This window comes from Limanda limanda, chromosome 1, assembly GCF_963576545.1.
Source record: "Limanda limanda chromosome 1, fLimLim1.1, whole genome shotgun sequence".
Lineage (NCBI taxonomy): Eukaryota > Metazoa > Chordata > Actinopteri > Pleuronectiformes > Pleuronectidae > Limanda > Limanda limanda.
In genome coordinates, this window is record NC_083636.1 from 15,140,780 (window position 1) to 15,154,550 (window position 13,771).

The following is a 13,771-nucleotide window of genomic DNA, read 5'->3' on the forward strand; positions in this document are numbered from 1 at the left end:
TAATGAGGTTTGGAGAAAGCGTCTCAGTTTCAGCACATGATATTCTTCAGTTGTTGAATACACATAACACAAGCACATGCATGCTGAAAACCTTGTGATCCTATAGGTATTTCTCCAGAGAAAAAGGATATACCCAGATCCTAATACCCCTACTTGTCTGGTTGAATCAGAACCTCTACCAGTCCAGGATTAGACGACAAACTCGAATGTGCATCCTAATGGCTGGTTGAACACTGAAGGTTGCTGATGATTTTGTGGATTCAACATCCAGTGTGTATTAGCATAAATGGAATATAACATAATTATTATCCTAAGTATACATTTTTTAGAACAAACCAAACACTGCCTCCAGAGAGGGCCTTTGACTTTTTAATGTCACATGAAAGCCACTGTAGTTTCTTCTTTACACATACACACTGGCCCTTTTCGGGTCATACTATTTAATGGAAAGCCTGGGAAACATATCTTATGGAATTATTTATCCTATACTTAGACTCCTGCTGTCCCCAAGAGAGATTCGGCACATTAGCTGACATCCTGGGAGTTTGGTACCCACAAACCATCTACACTGTAATTTTTTGGCGCTCGTTGTGTTGTCTTGTTGTGACCTCAGCCATCTGAAGCTGTGAGTGCTGCTCACTCGCGGGGGGTGCAGCACACCAGACCAGAGCAGATGATCACAGAGTGTTGAAGCAAAGTAGGATGTCTAGACTAGATGAGTTGATCAGAGGGTCTCAGCTTTCAACCTCCCTGCAGGAAAGCTGCATTACGCTTTTAACACTGCAGATTCTGTTTCTGCCAGCCTGTCTGCCATGCAGCCAGCCTGGCTTTATGTGGGCGTGCATGCAGAAATAGGCCAGACAAACTTGGAGCTGACTGTCAGAGATTCATAGGAAGCTTCTTTCAAGTCCTCAGATAGGTGAGAGGAAGATAGTGAGCAAGCAATGCAGGGCTTAGAGCGTGAGAAGTCCTTGTGTCAAAAAGAATTGTGTGTGTGAGTGTTAGATAAGAAGCTGAAGTGAACAGGCTTGTCTTGCTTAGGTGCCTGTTTGTGTGAGCCTGCTTGTTTGAGGAGAAAACAGAGAGATAGGCAGAGTGAGGCTGAGATGGAGAGCGAGAGCGTATTTGTGAGTCTGACAAATTCAAGTCCCATGATGTTTTGAAGCTTGGAGCAGAAAAGACGTGATAAAGAAAGAACAAAACAACCACTCTCAACAAGGAGACTTAGATCAAATTAATTCTTTAAATACCCACATCCTCACAGCAGTTTGTTTTTTGCATATATATAGACCAATTCAAACGCCTGAGACCAGTTAAATGACAAAGTGGTGTCTGACTGTTGGAACTTCCAGATCTTATAAAGCACATACTGTGTGTATGCGTGTGTTGGGAGGTGCGCCCATTCATGAAGGAGAATGAAGAAGCAACACTCATAACGAATGAATAATGAATAAGAAAGCCCCCCCAGACTTGCTGTCTGCTCACATATGCGGATACACACACACACACACACACACACACACACACACACACACACACACACACACACACACACTACAGTGGGAGAGTAAGAAAGGGGGGTGGGGGACGTGTCTAACAATGATATGGGTGGTCAGGGTCTTTTCTAAGTGCTGCTGGGAAATTGAATGTTGGCTTCCAGGTACTCAGGTGACGTACGGCTTTTTTCATGTGACCACCGAGTCACGTGATCATTACAGGCAGACGGAGGAAAGCGAGGGCGGACGGGAGTGCGGGTTAATAAGCGCACATGGGTGTTTTTGTGCGTCAGTTGCTAATGGGCCATCATCAGTAAAAGGGTTGCTGTAGGATGAAAGGATAAGCTGTTACAAGCACACACACACACATTCTGCACACACTCACACACACGCACACACACACACATATTCTGCACACACACATATTCTGCACACATTAATGCACTCAAAAACACACTGGAGCTTTCAGAGTATCTCTCTCTTTCTGTGTGCGTGTATGTGCAAATCATATGATATAGACGAGGTTACACAATATGACAATAGTGTAACAGGTTATATAAGTTGACAGCATGAGATCATCACCTCGGAGATTGTCCTAATCTTTGAAGCTCACAAGGTTTTCTAATAGCTTTATATCATTTCACAAAACTCACTCACCGTGACCGGCCACAGTCTCCTGTGCTGAGTTGTTGATTGGTTGGTACGGTGGGTGGTTCCTTTTTTTGGAGCTTCAGTGGCTCTGTTGGAGAGTTACCGAGGGTAGCATTAAACCATTTGAATGATTGATGGCGAGCATGCTCCTTGTCTCAGATGGTTTGCACCAATGCACTGGATGTATTTCCTTTTTTTAAGTTTGATTCAAATTCAATAGCTTTATTGAATTAAACAATGATACAGTTGAATTAGATTCAAGGTGCCCCTCATTGTAGATCTCTTTTAAAAACTGGATACTATTGTGATAATGTTGCTGTAATAGGTGAACAGCATCCAACGTCTGATCTTTTACCTTGAATTCAACTGAACTTTCTTTTTCCTCCTTGCTCTCTGCATTTCAGTTATTTTATCATCTTTACAGAAACCAACCATGATGCTGCTCTGTCTGCGTTTGTCTGCAGATCAGTCTGTTCAGTTGCCTGCAATGTTATCCTCTAAAAGGGTCACAGACATTATTAATGCTCTAGATGTGTGTCATGCTTTCCTCTCAAAGCTCACATTTCTGCTTGGTTAATTAGAAAATGACTTCCATATTTCTTTTAATCTTGTTACTGCAGGTTTTCTCTGAAGACTTTATATTTGGATTGAGCAGAAACGTATTGAGGTTTCGTCAACTTATTTTACCGTTGTCAGGCAGCTGAGAATGTGTTTATTTTATGGGGCACTGATGAGCTGGATGTGTCAGCCACAGTTAGACACAGAGATGATGAAGAAAATAGAAACATCACTGTGCAAACACACTTAGGCAGAAGCAAAGGAGCACTCATGTCCATTCGAAATGACTAAAGAATTGATACCTACAGAGGTAAATGATGAGCCAACAAATAATGACAAAATTTGGGCTGATTTTGCTGGTCCAGTGTTGGTGCTTAAACCACGTTGGGTTTATACAAACCGTCTTCTTATTAAGGTTTTATTGGTGGTTGGCAAACCAGCTTACAGGTGCATGACTGCCCCCTAGATATAAAATTCAGTTTATCATTTGGCCTGATGTCAAAACAGTTTCACATGTTTCAAACCTGAAAATGATCTATTTAGACCTTCTTTCTTACTGTTAAAAAGATGAAATTTAAACAAAAACACAACACAGACTAGACAGGAATGTCTCACAGCTTTAACACACATTTTCATGTAAGAATGAACACACTAGTACTTCTTTACAAGAACCAGCTTACCCACAGTGCCCTTTGCATCTGTATTTATTGAACTATCAGTGGTAGAGCTGGAATGCCCATTAAACTCTGTATGTGTGTGGGTGTGTCAGACTTTTCTAAGAGGCTCGTCTTTGACAGGATGGAAGAATGTTGCATGTAACTTTCTTTTCTTAACCTGTTTGGTCAAGCTTTCACACAGGGCCTTTAACCATGACTAAAAAAGACTTGGTTAAAGATTGGCATATATTTATTTAACATTTTTTAGAACCAGTTTCTTGTCAACGAGTGTCATACACCAATAATGTAGATATGAAGAAATAAGTAAAAATACAAAGACGGGTTATACACACTTTTAAATTCACTTTAGCAGTATGCTGCTAGGTATAATACAAAAAACAGGCAAGGAATATGTTTCTCATAGTACGTGGCTTCATATTTTATAAAAATTTGTATGTCAATACCATGTTTAGATGCTGCGTCAGTAAAATGGATATTTTGCATCCTGTTGTCAAACCATGAAATTAATCTTTTGTGGGGGAATCATAATTTCACCCCACTGTATGATTTTTCTTTTCTCTTATCTTAATTAGCTTTCCTGTCCGCTCTTAACCCTCTTCCTGCTTCCCTTGATAGTAATCACCCTCACTTTAACCATGTTGTTCCCTCAAAACAACATGTTTTGTTTGGGTAAAAGCTTCTTTCCTCCAGATTTCTAGACAAACAATGTTTCCTTTATTGATGTGGCTGTATGACTAATTTTCCTCCTCTTTCCTGTGTGCAGGATCGCAAGCTGTCAAAGTCAGAGCGACAGCGCTTCAAAGAGGAGGCCGGGATGCTGAAGGGTCTTCAGCATCCTAACATTGTCCGCTTCTATGACTCGTGGGAGGGGCCATGCAAAGGAAAGAAATGTATTGTTCTGGTCACCGAGCTCATGACATCTGGGACGCTAAAAACGTGAGTACATGAAACTTGCTATGAATTGCTCTCTATAGCCATTTCATTACAGATGATGACTCACTCATATTTTTATTGAAGTGTGAAAATTGCACACCACCACACATACATGTCTGCATTCTCTTCTCCGTTAAACTAATATGCAGCCCCTTTCTATTTCCATCCATTGAAATGTCTTCTACAGACATGTCGTAAGCACCTTCACATCCCAGCATGATCTCAGTGTGTCTGAGTGCAGCTGTTAGCGGCTCATCTAGTTTGTTTCGACTCGTATTATGTAAAAATGTGTGTTACATCATTAATAAGTGACCTTAACTCAACCACTATGTACTGTAACATCAGCAAAGGTTTACACAGAATAAGTTGACAAAGCTCAAACTACTTTCTATGTTTCTGTTACAAACTGTGCATACATGTGGTTTGCACTGAACTCACTGTAGAGAATTGGCAAGTGTGTCGCTGTCATTGTCCAAGTGTGTAACAGCGTGCCAGTCTGTCTGCTGTACAGAATGGACCTGTGACAGTGAATTTGAAAGTGATTGTTGAGCCCCCGAAACAATGAAAGCTTAAATGTGGCGTGAGTGGCACACGCCGTGCGCACAGTGTGCCCCCGTGCAATGCATCGTGGGTCATTGGCCCACCTGCCAGCTGCTGCTTCTGCTGCAGATTCCTCTCATTCCTGACAGACAGAGAGAGAAACCATAGTGTGTGTTGTTGGTGTAGGCTGATGTGACAAGAGTAAACCAAACTTATAATGAGATGCAGTCAGCTATAGAGGCAGATAGATGCAAAAACAGTGAGACCAACAGAAATATCTAGATGTCCAGTTTAAAGGTGATTAGGCAGAGTGACAACTCAAACTAAAGTATTACCTGTGACCACAGGGTGAGAGAATTGATCCAGCACCACAGTCCTACCAGGGGCAGTAGCTCCCTCAAGTGGAAGAGTGAAAAGCTTCAAGTAGTTGCTGTGGAAAGAAAGAAACTGTGACTGACAACCTGCCTCAACTCGCAACCCAGTACAGTAAAAGAAATTGTGGTTTTCCAACCTCTTACACTCTACATACATATTTTTAAATGCTTTTGTAGACATAATTTGGATTGGATTTAGATTGAAATAAGCAGACAAAGATACCTCAAAGCAAATGGAAAACGGGGCAAGTATATTGTAATACTACTTGAAAGATTTATTGATTGTTTATTTTACAAAAACATAAAGCTTGAATTATGCCCATTTTATCTGTAAAAATGTCAACTTCCAGTAACGCAAGATATTATTTTCTGATATGTTGTTTGGTCACAACAGCAGCCCAGAACCCCCAAATATACCATTTACAACACATAAAAAACACATTTTAAAAGCTGGTTTCAGTGTTTTTTGGCATTATTGCCTCTAAGAATAACTTGCATTAATAACTCTCTGTCGGGTAACTAATCAAACAATCAAATTCAATGTTTAAGCTCAGCACAATATATGGAGAAAGTAAAGTCTTCACAAACGCATGTCTTTGCAAGTATATTTAGTGCAAGCATGTACATATAAGCACAGATTCAAGGCTGCGGAGCGATTTGGCACTCATCCAGATGAAGACTCAGAAAGGAGAATGACGCTTGTGCTCTGAAGTGGTGGAAAAAGTATGAGAGATGACAAGAGAGAGGGGTGATAGGGAAGAAGAGAGATATGAGGATGGAAATACTGACCAGGGTGGGTTTGGAGGCCCCTTATCTCTGTGTGTGCGTGTGTGCGCGACAGAAAGAGGCTGATGTGGCATTTGTCTGCTTGTATGTATTAATGCGTTTATTTTTGTGAATGTGTATCTGTTAATGTGCATTTGTACTGTTCAAATACAGTTTAAATGCACATCTATGAATTCAGGTTAGGGTGTTGATGAAGTGATTGTGGGTTTGGAACGTGCTTTGTGCGCTGTCACTCCAACATCGCATGGCAGGGCAGGGTTTAACTTATCTGTCAGCAATGTTCTGACTTCAGAGGAGAGCGAAAGAAAGCAGAGGAGACAGGCGAGGTCGAGGAGTACGGGCGGGTGAAAGTAAGGAAGGAAGGAAGAGAAGAAGAGGGTGCTGAGAAGTAGAAGAGAAATGTGTGATAGAATGGGGTGAATGTGAGGATGATGAAAAGGCTGTTAAAATCATGCAGATTTCAATTTTTGAGTTTATGTTCAATAGTCGTCTAAATGTTTTTCTCTCTGTTAATATGTTCCATACCCTGAAGTGACAACTTCTTATGAAAAGATATATTAACTTGATAAATTCAACAGTTTTATTGTGTTGTCATTAGTTTTCACCCGATCCATCATCGTCTCTTTTGGAGCTAAAGAGGCAAACAAATTAATCTATAGCTGCATCACTTCACAGAATCTGGTCTGAATCATGCAGCATGACTGATAATCCTGTTATAGTTCATCCTCTCATCATAGGCCAAGTGTGGAAGAGAGGACACACTGCACATTATTTATTTTGATCCAACAGGATGTTAGATGCTCCTGCAGCTGCCCCCATGTCAGCTGAGTCTGAGATGAAAAGTCACCTCACAGTGTTTTCTGTTGATGATTCCTGGAAAACCAAATTGTTTCATCATATGCACAGGGTCTCAAAGCAGTCTTAAAAAGTCTTAAACATGTTAAAATATTATGTACTAGGTCTTAAATATGTTTGGGTAGGTCTTAATTAGGATAACAATATTTTAGCGCTATATTCGCAGCTCTGTAAAGTGAATATTAGATGTGTGCATAGTTTTTCTCAGTGTGTTAAACATGCATATATACAAATATTAGCATTCTGTCATAAAACTACAAAAAAGAGCAACAAGACCAGTGTCTTAGGAGCTCAGCCCAACAAGCTAGGGCTGTGTCGGAGCAGATTGATCTGCAATGCTTTGTCCACGCTTGTCCAAGCCCCTCGTCATCAGGTCAGACAGATTTGCAGTTGCTGAATTATTAGGGCAGCTGTTGAAACTCGGGATCTGTGGAGCTGCCAGCGATACGGCTGTGCAGCAGATCAGCTGTCTGACTTGGAGCAGAAAGACAGAGGGCATCACTGGTGAGGTCGACATCGCCAGGGTCACTCGGTGCATGAGACAGAGTTGAACCAAACAAAAAGATGATGAGGCGTGAAACAGATTGTCTCTCTTCAATCCTCCGTAACATCTGCAGCACACTGGATCTGATTGTGGGTTCAGCACTTAACTCGAGTTTCAGTGACGAGCTGAGTGGAGAAATTTCCCGGTTGATAAAGTTTCAATCCCTGATGTTAATCAAGACAGAAGACTGAATATCTAGAACAGATTTAAAATACTTTTTAAGCCCTGTATTGTTATTCCTTTATTTTTTAAACAACCACCTATGTGTTTGTGTGCCAATTAATTTCAGCTGCTAAAACGTGATATTTACCTGTTGCCTTTGCTTTTTGTGATGCAAAACGATAACGGAAAGACATGGTTAAGATAGTGAAACGTCTTCTTGAATGAAAAGCATCACACATATTCTAAAATTTCAGGTTGGGAAACAAAGACTTTTAAACCTAAGTGTGTCAGTCTTTAAATGTTTGTTCAGATTAAATGGGATGTAGTTTTAATGACGTTAAATGCGTCTGAGAGTCCTGTTAAATGTCCGTCAATGACTGTCTGTCTTTTGCTGTGTTCGTCCACGTTCATGTCTTTGAGAGAATTTATAATGTATCTCTTTAATCTGAAATTGTATTACAGTAATCCACTTGGGTTTCATAAGCTTTAATCTTTAATAGAAGTATTATCCATGTTTTCACCACGTAACTCTTTTAACTGACAATCGCAGCAACATTACAAGTCACCCTTGTTTGTTTTCAGTGTCCTTCAATGAGGACAAAGCTAAAAGCAATTTAATGATGCTACGCTATTTATATAACATTTGATGAGAAACTCAACAGTCCGGGTATTTTATGTTGTGTAAATTCATGAAATAGTTTGACCTGTTTTAAGCTGGTGCACTAGTTCACTAGTTACACTTAATCTCACTTTGTTGGCTGACATGCCGTCTTGTGTGTGATGTCTTTGTCCCGCAGCTACCTGAAGCGTTTCAAGGTGATGAAAATCAAGGTGCTGCGTTCGTGGTGCAGACAGATCCTCAAAGGGCTTCACTTCCTGCATACCCGAACCCCGCCCATCATTCACAGGGACCTGAAATGTGACAACATCTTCATCACGGGGCCCACGGGCTCGGTGAAGATAGGTGACCTGGGGTTAGCCACATTAAAGAGGGCCTCCTTCGCCAAGAGTGTCATAGGTAGGAAGACGCATGTGCATGGACACTAAAGACACAATTCCTCATCACTTGTATGCAGACACACACTTCTGTTGTTAGATGTGAAGCCGTATATCAGAATGAAATGTTCAGGTTTGTGAATGTGAATAAAGTGAAAAATCTGATGATTTATGTATGATTACCACAATCATACGACACACATAGTCTTATATAACGTATAGATGCAAAGCCGGACAGACTATGTACACATGACACACGCCTACTGTAGATTAACTTTACTGCCTCTGACATGTCTAGTTGTTAAAGTAAACTGCAGGTATTTGAAAAGTGATACCACACACCAGTCAGTCTGCTACTGAGCTCGGATTAAACTGTCTGCAGACATGATGGCTGAGCACACACACCCTGAATATAATACATACATCAGGTAAAGGGTGTATGTTCTGCTCCATATATTAACTTGGCTGCCTGTCAGTATAGACATTTTCTCACACACAATGTAAATGAATGCACATACTCTTGAGGTTTATCTAATTACTGCACCGCAGCTGCAAGATTTGCTTAGCATACCATTCTTGCCTCAAGTATTTGGACTCACAAAGAAACAGAGACAGGAAACCATGTGGAGCCGGGAGTGTGTTTGAAATGTTACATTTCCACCTTCATTTACTTGATTTTTGAGATCTAGGTCTTCTCATCATCATAACATTTTTGTATATGTTATTTAAATGACAGTCAGTTAGTTTTTTTCTTAAACCTTTCTTAAAAGAAAGTATACACAGATAGGGACTGAAAGTAGGATGGATTATTTTCTGTGTTACTGCAAGCCTCAGAGACATTGTCACGTTAGAAATACTTTAAATACTAAAACTGCCTCTTTGTTATTTATTTCTTGCAATGAAATGGCAGCAATGATGGCTACAGTTTGCGTTTCCCTGAGAGAGAAAGAAAGAAACTCTCACTCACTCAGGATGCAAGTGAGCTGATACAGATGAGCTGATACAGATGTTTTGTTTGTTTGGTGTTTATTATTTTTTCCACCAAAAATCTCTCACAATCCTTGGCAGAGCAGACGCAACTGAATATGAAGAAACAGCCACAAGCTGTCTACACTTTATTGAGCAAGTTTAGACAGTTTGCGGATGTTTCTACTTATTTCTTAGTTAAAGAGAAATTCTCAATGTAAAAAACACAATTTTAAAATCCTTCAGCCCTTCATTACACTCTTTACACAATCTTTTAATAAGCATAGATTTAATCATACAAATTACGTAACAACCCATAAGTATAACCATTTTACCCATGACACTGATTTTTTCTGTGAAAAATAACTCTCATAAATCTCAAAAGCCTTTTGGTAAATTCTTTTCAATATTAAATAATTATTCTTTTAAAAATACTTTTTGAACAAGATTAAAATACTCGAATACAGTCACGCTCACAACAGAACATTCGCAGTAATATCTCTGTGAAGAAAAAATTTAAAAATGTGTATTTGTGACATCAAAAGTTTAGACATCCAGTTTCAGTCTTTACTGCTGTCTCAGGCTCTAACTTAGTTGACAAGAGTTTGAATGATTTACGATTCTTGGGAAATGAAGATAAACAGGCTACAAGCATGATGCTGTTATTGTAGCTGCCTCTCACAACTCACCACTAGCCTACAATGCACCCACCAGTTGATGCTCCCATAAATTACTGAGGGATCTAAGTTTTCAGTAAAATGAAAAACATATTTTTTCCTTCTCCTTTTCATCAGGCACCCCAGAGTTTATGGCTCCAGAGATGTACGAGGAGAAGTACGATGAATCTGTAGATGTCTACGCCTTCGGGATGTGTATGTTGGAGATGGCTACATCTGAATACCCCTACTCTGAATGTCAAAACGCTGCTCAGATCTACAGGCGGGTCACTAGTGTAAGTCCAAATGCCTTGTTTGTCCTTTTTGTCACCAACATCCTCCTCCGCCTGCCTCTCTCTGCCACCCCCCCCCCCATACTTGTTTACCGACTATATTTATAAGTTTGGCATGAGATGCAGGCGATCGGGTCATATGACAGTGTTTTTGCATTTGATTGCTCTCACTCTTTTTCTTGTTCTGAAGCACTGCCCACCTCTGTTATGAAACCGAAGGGAAAAAAGAGAAATCACATTAGCACTAGAAGAACACGTTCTTTTCTACCACTAGAGAGAAGTACTGAGCCTACCTGTCATGTCAGGCTAAATCTAATGTTCCCTCTACACACACTGTTGGTTTGGCCTTGAGCAAAACAGTTACCAGAGGTCTCTCTTATCTTAGTTGAAAGTTAGCGCAGGGTTAGAAGAATCACATTAACGTTTACTGCAAAAATGAATGAAAACAAAAAGTGAAATAAAATATTTGTATCAATGTTTTTAAATGGCTGCAAAGGGTCTGGTCTCCACTACAACCCACAATGAATCCCTATTTTTCTACCGGATCTTTCCATTGATGAACAAAAGGTCTCTGTTCGACATCTCTAATTCCCTTCGAGTCTTTGTAACGTTTTAGTGACATTTTGACTTGGCTGGAAACAGTGAGAGTACAAAAATGAGACAGAGAGAAAAACACAGACAGAGAGGGTAGCAGATGCAATCACGAGCTGTTTCAAGTTAAGTGCCGCCGAGGTCAACAACACAAACACAAACACAAACACAAACACACACACACACACACACACACACACACACACACACACACACACACACACACACACACACACACACACACACACACGCAAACGCAAACACACATACACACAAGCAGATGAGAGCTGTCTGCCTCTATTCCTCACAGGAGTTCAGCTCTGTGGATGCTGACAGCGATGCTTATTGGACCATTGGAACTTACTATAAAATCTTCTTTCTATTTTCTCTGTTTATCCTTCAATGTATCCATAATTGCTGTTCTGCTGCAACAGTGTGGAAGAAAAACACAGTGTTTTTACTTGATTAAATGCATTTGCCCCCCAAAGGCATTCATTTCAAACAGAGCAAGCATTAACACCAGTATCACTAAATATCTGGCTGCTTCTACTGCAGAAATAAAGTGATGGTTATTATTCATGAATGAGTGCAACATCGCTCCCAGCTGAAACAAGGGCTGATACCTTAGGTGAAATCCAACATTAAAATTGAATGGTAATTTTTGACAAAATGGCTGCAGTGAAAGTTATGTGTAGCAGAAATTAAGAATGATGTGAATTTTATCCTCAAATCAAATTATGCCTAAGCAACTTTATATTAAAAAAAACTAAAACAAATGTTAAATATAAGTGAAGACAAGAAGCTACCACTACTTTAAATGCATTATTTTAGTTAATGATAATCTGACAGTAGCTGCATGAACACATAACTCTTTCCAATCAAACCATATTTCCTTAATTTAACGACCTTAACCTCTGAATTCACAGCTTTTTTTGTCCGTAAATGTAACTGATAAATTAATAGCAGTATCATTATATACAGCAAGCAACATGTTTCTCCGATTGTTTTGTTCATCCAGAAAAATATCCGGTCAAAAAGCCAGATTCAGTTGTTTGTATATATTATTGCCAGATAAAACACACACATACACACAAGCTTGTGACAACCCCCAGGGTGCAGCAGTCACCTGCTTCCTTTCATTCTGCTGCTTAATCCATCCATTCAGCTTCTACCCCTCTATGCCTGTCCTCATATTAAACCCCACGAACCCCCTGATGTTGCAGCACCAGTTAATTGTAGATGAGTTGTCACGCTATTAAACAGCTAACTGTTAATTTGGCATGTTACATGAACCGCTCGTTGATTGAGGTTATTATTGATGTTTTTCTGTCAAATCTTCAGTCTTTTTTATGCTTTTACACAATTCCTTGGTATTTCCTTATCCTTTTTGTCACATGACCGCCACCCGAATCTACATTGGCATCTTGATCTCTCAGTCTCATCCTCTTTATACCTTGACGTACAATGTTGTTGACGTGCTTCATGGTCCTTTTCCCTCTGGAACATTCCTTAGCTCCAATCAGCCTTGTTAAACTACAAATCTAGCTTTCTTTCTCCCTCTTTCTCTCCCCCTGACTCTCCTCCATCCCCCCTGCTTCTGTCAGACTTAATACCATTACTAGCTCCATCAGTCCTAACTTTGTTTGGCCCTTGTTTGCGTGTGTGTGTGTGCGCGTTTGTGTGTGACAGAGAGAGATGGGGGGGGGGGGGGGGGGTGTTGCGTCATGATGAACTGGGTGGTTGAAGGGGAGAGGCCCAGAAAGTAGAGGAGGAAGGTTAGACGGCTTGAGGAAAGAGCAGAAAGAGGTGGTCATTTGCTGGTATAAACCAGGTTTAGGTAATGCATCAGTCCATCTGTCTGACAAGCAGCCACTTCAGACTAAACAACCAAAAACTAAATTCAAAGTTTACCTGCAGTTTTCGTTCGTCAGTCAACTCTCTACTCCACTTGTCTGTCTTAGGTAAGTTACTCACCTTATATTTAATCCTCCATCTATGAACCTGTGTGTCGTTTAGCCTTTTTAATATTTTATAATAACCCAGCCAAGTTTATCTGTGGTTACTATTTTCTCTCTTTTAGTTTGGACTTTTTCCTGTTTTTTGTGAGTGTTTTCTAAGTTTTACATTTTTTTCCCAGCTGCATTCATCTTTTTAAAACCTCTGTTAAACTCTTGAGCTTCTGAATGGTTTACCTAAAATGTAATGTGCTTACAGAGGCTCCCTGGAAATAGTTATTCACTTTTTTGCACTTGAAGGTAGCCATTTTCTTATCGTATCTGTTACGACTTGAATTTTGCTGTATTAGTCTGATAGAAACAGCTTTTGTTTTTGCCTGAAAGGCTTTTTCCCGAAGTTGTCTTTACTTTATGCCGAGCTTGTGGTTCTGGCAGGTGCATTTTATCAGTTTTGCGTTATTCTTCAAAATGTTTCCTAGTTTTCGTTTCCCCCAAAACGTTGTGAATTATTTTATATTCCCAGGAGGATTAAACTATTACTGGACACTGTAGGATTTCTGCCAGTCAAATGTTCTAAATCTCTATCATTTATCACAATGGGTTTTTCACAGACTAAACTCTAATGTGATCAGCAACATATTATAATATGACCTTGCCTTTGATTGTTACACCTTTTGAATTCTGTTTTCTGTTTTCCTATATTGAAGAGTTGTTTTATCATGCATTTAATGCAGAGAC

At 39.9% G+C, this 13,771-nt stretch overlaps 1 protein-coding gene across 1 annotated transcript in view; it reads left to right on the forward strand.

Annotated features, from left to right (window-relative positions):
* The window catches only part of wnk1b (WNK lysine deficient protein kinase 1b), a 79,497-nt gene that overhangs the window by 34,832 nt on the left and 30,894 nt on the right, over window positions 1-13,771 (forward strand). The window contains exons 3-5 of the mRNA XM_061071472.1: window positions 4,146-4,318; window positions 8,374-8,594; window positions 10,333-10,490. Of these exons, the coding sequence (XP_060927455.1) occupies window positions 4,146-4,318; window positions 8,374-8,594; window positions 10,333-10,490 (552 nt within the window). The remainder of the gene's footprint in view (window positions 1-4,145; window positions 4,319-8,373; window positions 8,595-10,332; window positions 10,491-13,771) is intronic.